Source organism: Diabrotica virgifera, chromosome 9 (genome assembly GCF_917563875.1).
Source record: "Diabrotica virgifera virgifera chromosome 9, PGI_DIABVI_V3a".
In the NCBI taxonomy this organism is placed as follows: domain Eukaryota; kingdom Metazoa; phylum Arthropoda; class Insecta; order Coleoptera; family Chrysomelidae; genus Diabrotica; species Diabrotica virgifera.
The window spans coordinates 97,313,590-97,318,960 of NC_065451.1; the positions used below are offsets into that span (position 1 = coordinate 97,313,590).

Sequence of the window (5,371 nt, forward strand, 5' to 3'; positions counted from 1 at the left end):
CCTGACTTGACAATGGCAAGTGAGATCTTGCCGAAACGTCGTCAAAATAATGGTTTTTATCAAAACCAAAATTATTCACCGCGGAGTCAAACCCGGAAAACAACAGAAAGCATATATATATATATATATATATATATATATATATATATATATATATATATATATATATATATATATATATATATATATATATATATATATATATATATATATATATATAGGGAGAGGTTAGCGCGAGTTAATAAATATCGGCATGGCTCGCAATAAGTATGAAAAACAAAATATGCACAAGGTGGAATGCAACCATAGACACGTGTTTCTGACTTATTAGCTATATCATACTGATGACGACTAATAAGTCAGAAACACGTGTCTATGGTTGCATTCCACCTTGTGCATATTTTGTTTTTATATATATATATATATATATATATATATATATATATATATATATATATATATATATATATATATATATATATATATATATATATATACATAGTAACTGTAGCTACAGGCACCCAGTAAACCGACGTCAATGTAGCTCCCGGTGTATATTGTATATAATAAATATTGATATTTCGGCACCCCGAAAATATCTGATAAAGAGGCATCCAAGTTGTATAAAATTTTGATAATAAATTACAAACAGGCACCACGCAGCGTTGCCACATTTATGGGGGTCACATTAACTGTTTTTCTGCTTAAAATGTATATTAGTTATTTAAACTTGACACTGAGTTTACATGTTCATCCTATGTACGTAAAAGTGGGTGCAAGTAATTATCGCAATAAAAAAAATATGCAATTTTATTCGAGTGAAGAAAGACCTCAAACGATTTAAACTTTATTTTATTTTAAATTTGTGCTTATATTTTTATCAAAAATAAACTATCAAAACTGCATAAGAGAAAGACATACTTGCTGAACAAACAAAATGTATACTAAAAACAAAATAAATAATAATAAACTATGGAATATGACAAATCGTAGTTGATTTTATTTTTATTTATCTTTTACTTTATAATATTTTACGAAAAAATATATTTGTGTGCTTATTTAACAAATCTCTGATTAAAAGATTTAAACAAAGGTCTTATAAAATAAAAACTAATATTAAAAAATCCTCGTTGGGAGCACGAGCAATAAAATTAACGAATATTTTTCAAAGCCTGTATTAAACACTTAATAATTACAAGTTAAAAATATACAGTGTGTCTGCGTAACTTGGAACCATATGGGAAACTTTTTTAATATCAATTTTACGAAAAAAAGTTATTCTTTATAAAGTAGTCTGCATACAGTGCCGGATTTACCAATTTTCCGCCCTACGCCAGTTAAAAAATGCCGCCCTTAGGTTAGCTAGGTAAAAACAGCAATAAAACCAGAATTTTAAATTTAAATATTTATTTTCACCACTATATGAACTATAATAATATTATATTAGTTTTCGCCGGGATTTCATAGCCGCAAACGAGTTTATAATATCAAAATCTAAGCTTGTTGTCAAATCAGATTCTATCGTCAAAATTGTCAATGCATTTAATCGCTCTTGTTCCATTGTTGATCTTAAATACGTCTTTAATCGTTTGAGGGTAGAAAATGAGCGCTCCGCCGAACAAACTGTGACAGCCATAGCAACAAATATACGTAGGGCGATTTCAACGTTGGGGAAAACTGCTTCCAAATTGTATTGTCGAATGTGCGAGAGCATATTTGATAAAGTGCATTTTTCGTATTTTATGTCTGTTTCTTTTAACAGTTCCGAGAAATACAAACATTCTGTTGGAAACGCATCCTCCAGATCGTCCTTATAACATTCCTGTAGGTACCTGGCACTTTTGATTAACTGTTCTTGCGAACTTTCTTTTATAACGTAAAAGAATCCAAATTTTTTGAAAACACTGTCATATGCTTCATATCTTTTGTTCAGTTCCATTGAAACCCTATCAAGTATAGAAAAATGTGTGTCCACTTTTAGCTGTTTCCTTCCTGTCAGAATTGTGTCACCATCCCTATTTTCATCTGGGAAAAGTTTACGTCTCCGATTTCTTTGATGGTCATCATCGTATCTTTCATCCATAATATTTTTGGCTTTGTCAATGTACGTTTCAAACATGGCAGTATTTCGCAAAGATTTGATAAAATTTATCAATGATAAAAAGAGTCTAGTTACGTCGCCAGTATCGATATCGACGCCCTGAAGAGTTTTGTTGGTTTTATGGAAACGCTCTAATATCACTTCCCAAAAAACCGACATGAAGGCACATTCGAAACGGTTTAAGTGACGTTTAATCCCAGCTGCCTCCGTTCGAACCGTTGGTTTTTCTGAAACCGCTTCTTCAATTGTTGTCAAAGCATTTAAATAATTGCTCCAGCTCCCGCGTAAGCGCATTAAAGCATCATGGCGTGCAGACCATCTTGTTCCGTCGACCCGTTTTGGAACTTTATCGCCGGGTTTTAAATTGGAAAGTAGAATTTCCCAACGACGAGTAGACGCCGAGAAAAAAGTATATAGGCTCTGCACCGTTTCAAAAAACCTTACAGCCTCTCCGGCACATTCGGCAGCGCAGACGCCAACCAAATTCAATGAATGGGCGGCACATGGTAGGTAATCAGCGAGCGGGTTGCGTTTCAAAATCCTTGCTTGTAAACCACTGTAACAGCCGGACATATTACTAGCGTTGTCGTAGGACTGACCTCGACAATGTTTTAATTCCAAATTGTGCTTCTCCAATTTAGAAATTACAGCATTTTCCATATCTTCAGATTTATGTCCCACATTTGGCAAAAAGCCAACGAAGCGCTCTACTGGTTTTCCATTTTCTGTAACATATCTGATGATTACGGATAATTGATCAATATGTGCCATGTCGGGTGTTGAGTCAATTATAATTGAATAGTATTTTGACTTTCCAATTTCGGACATAATGTGATTCAGAACCTCAGTCGACATTAAGTCGATAAATTCTTCACATATTGTAGATGAGAGGTATGACGTTTTATCACTTCCCGGATTTCCGTGCTGAGATACATGCGTGGCTAAAAACGGATCAAATTCCGCTATGAGCTCCAGACACATCATGAAGTTTCCGTTGTTTGGATTGCCGAATTTTTCAACTGTTCCTCTAAACGGTAAACCTCTGGAAGCCAATTTTTAGTCACTGCAACCACCCGCTTTAACACTTTTCGCCAGTAATCTTCTTCGAGTCTTATTTGCTGACACAGCAATGAATCAATTTGGTTTTGCTTTTGTTGACGCCGCAATAAGGTTACTTGGGATTTGGCGTGTTCGTGGGAGTTTTCATGTAAATTCAAAATTTTATTTTCATTACTCCAATCATTTACGCCATCAGTGGCCATTTTTGAGGTTCCTCCGAAAAGACGACATGGAATGCAAAACAGGGATTTCTTTGATGGTGAATATATTAAGTATCTACGAGGTTGTTCTTCCTCATTGGCAAGTTTCCGACGGAAAACGTTCTTAGTAAGATACCGTGTCTTATTGCCAATAACAGTTTTTGTTAGTGAAAAATCCTCATCTGTATTTTGGCATATTTCATTTGGTAAGGACAACAAATAATCGATAGTAGCATCGTTGGCCTTCCATTCGGCAGGGTCGTTACTGATAACTGCTTGTAAACATTGTGGATTTACTGAAGCTGATGCACATGCAGATGCTTCTATTTTAGATTCTGACCCTAGAACAATAAAATATGCGAATATGCGAATATGCCTCTAAACTAAAAATTTGCATTTTGATAATCGAAGATGGTATAATATTGTAAAACTTTCATAAATAAAATTTTACATCAAACATTTTTTTGTAACTCTACTAATTAAGGATTTATGAAGTCATTTCAAAATTGTAATTTTTTTATTTTCCCCCATATCATAAACGAGATGGTAATTTTAAAATTTGTGTTTACCGTTTTAAAGTTACCCCCAATGATTTTTTTTGATAGGACTAACAATTATTAACAGTTACGTACGAAGAAACGAAGATACCATATAAGTGTCGAAAATTGAGAAAATGATGTTTCATTTCAGCCCAAAATATACAGGGCAATCAGAATCAGGGCATTCCATTTAAATGTATACACCGTTCTTAGGCGTCAACGCCCTTCGGTAGGGATCTATGGAGGAGTATCACCAAGCCGGAAGCCCTTATCCCTTCCCGTACCGCTCCTCCATAGGCCGATCAGACGCCAGTTTATTCCAGACCAAGCCGTAGACTCTATTGAGTTTTATACTACGGCGTTGGCCTTTTATAAATTTCATGACCTAGCTGAGGCTCGAACCAGCGACCGCAAATCGCAAATCCACTAAACTTGTCGATCGACTGAGCCCCAGCTAACTGGACCGTCAAGACCGACCGACATTTAAATGAAAATTTAAAATATGCCAAAGAGCCAAAGAGATGCCCAAAGAGTCAAAGAGTAGCAATGTAGTTAAAAAACACATTTTTTCACATAATGACATAATCGATACTCACTCTCACTTGGCTCCGTGTCCATCGCTTCCGCATTATCTGGTGGTATAGGTACAGCAGACACAGCAGTAACAGTCTCCGATTCCGAATCCGAATCATGTGTTTGCGCTTTGGAAGTTGTAGTTGTAGGTTTAATTAAAAAATAGTTGTTTAATTTTTTTGTTTTGTCTAAAACTGCATGAAGTTTTCTCCGCTTTTCCTCAGCAAGCGTGTTGTATTGCGCTCCACTTAATCGTTTTCGGCCGTCACTCATAGTGTTGAAAATTTTGCGACACTGGACTCGACACTTTAAACAGTTTAAACTAACTGACTGGGATGAACAATATTGAATATTGTTACGCCTTTTACCCGTCGTATTTTCCGTGGGTTCTTCGTTCTTCAATAAACCAACAACTCACTTTAAAACTTTAAACTACTACTTTATTTCAACAAGTCCACTTATAAGTATAACAATACTTGCACTATTTACCTACTAATATTTACAGATTTCTAATACTCAATACTCTTCACTCTTCTACTTCTTTACAAATAATAACTAATAACACTTACTTAACACTATCTCACTACTAAAACCACTCTGTCTAGCCAATCTGTCTGCTAGTCACTCTCTCACTCATATCTTCAACTGTCTGGTGATAGCACACAGCTGTAACTGTTCGCTTTATATACCTACCGGCAGGGTTTCCTGAATGTTCTAGGAATTTCCAGTAGTTAAGTAGTTTACTAGAAAAATCGAGACGTTCACTTACGACCTCCTTTGACTACTATCAGTAGCGCGGCTCTTATCTAAAGCGGCTTCTTTGCGGCAATCGCGCGGCAGATAAGCGGTATCCTTTTGTTACAGTCAGATAAAATAATCATTCCCAACAATTGTACTTC

General features: G+C 35.3%; 1 protein-coding gene across 1 annotated transcript; it reads right to left on the reverse strand.

The window, feature by feature from the left end:
* Positions 1 to 3,068: 3,068 nt before the first annotated feature.
* LOC126892975 (zinc finger MYM-type protein 5-like) lies at positions 3,069 to 4,760 on the reverse strand. Its single transcript, XM_050662925.1, has 2 exons — positions 4,496 to 4,760; positions 3,069 to 3,701 (listed from the first exon to the last, which is right to left on the reverse strand). The coding sequence occupies exons 1-2, from the start codon at positions 4,743 to 4,745 to the stop codon at positions 3,082 to 3,084; spliced, it is 870 nt and encodes a 289-aa protein (XP_050518882.1). The 5' UTR covers positions 4,746 to 4,760; the 3' UTR covers positions 3,069 to 3,081.
* Positions 4,761 to 5,371: the final 611 nt, after the last annotated feature.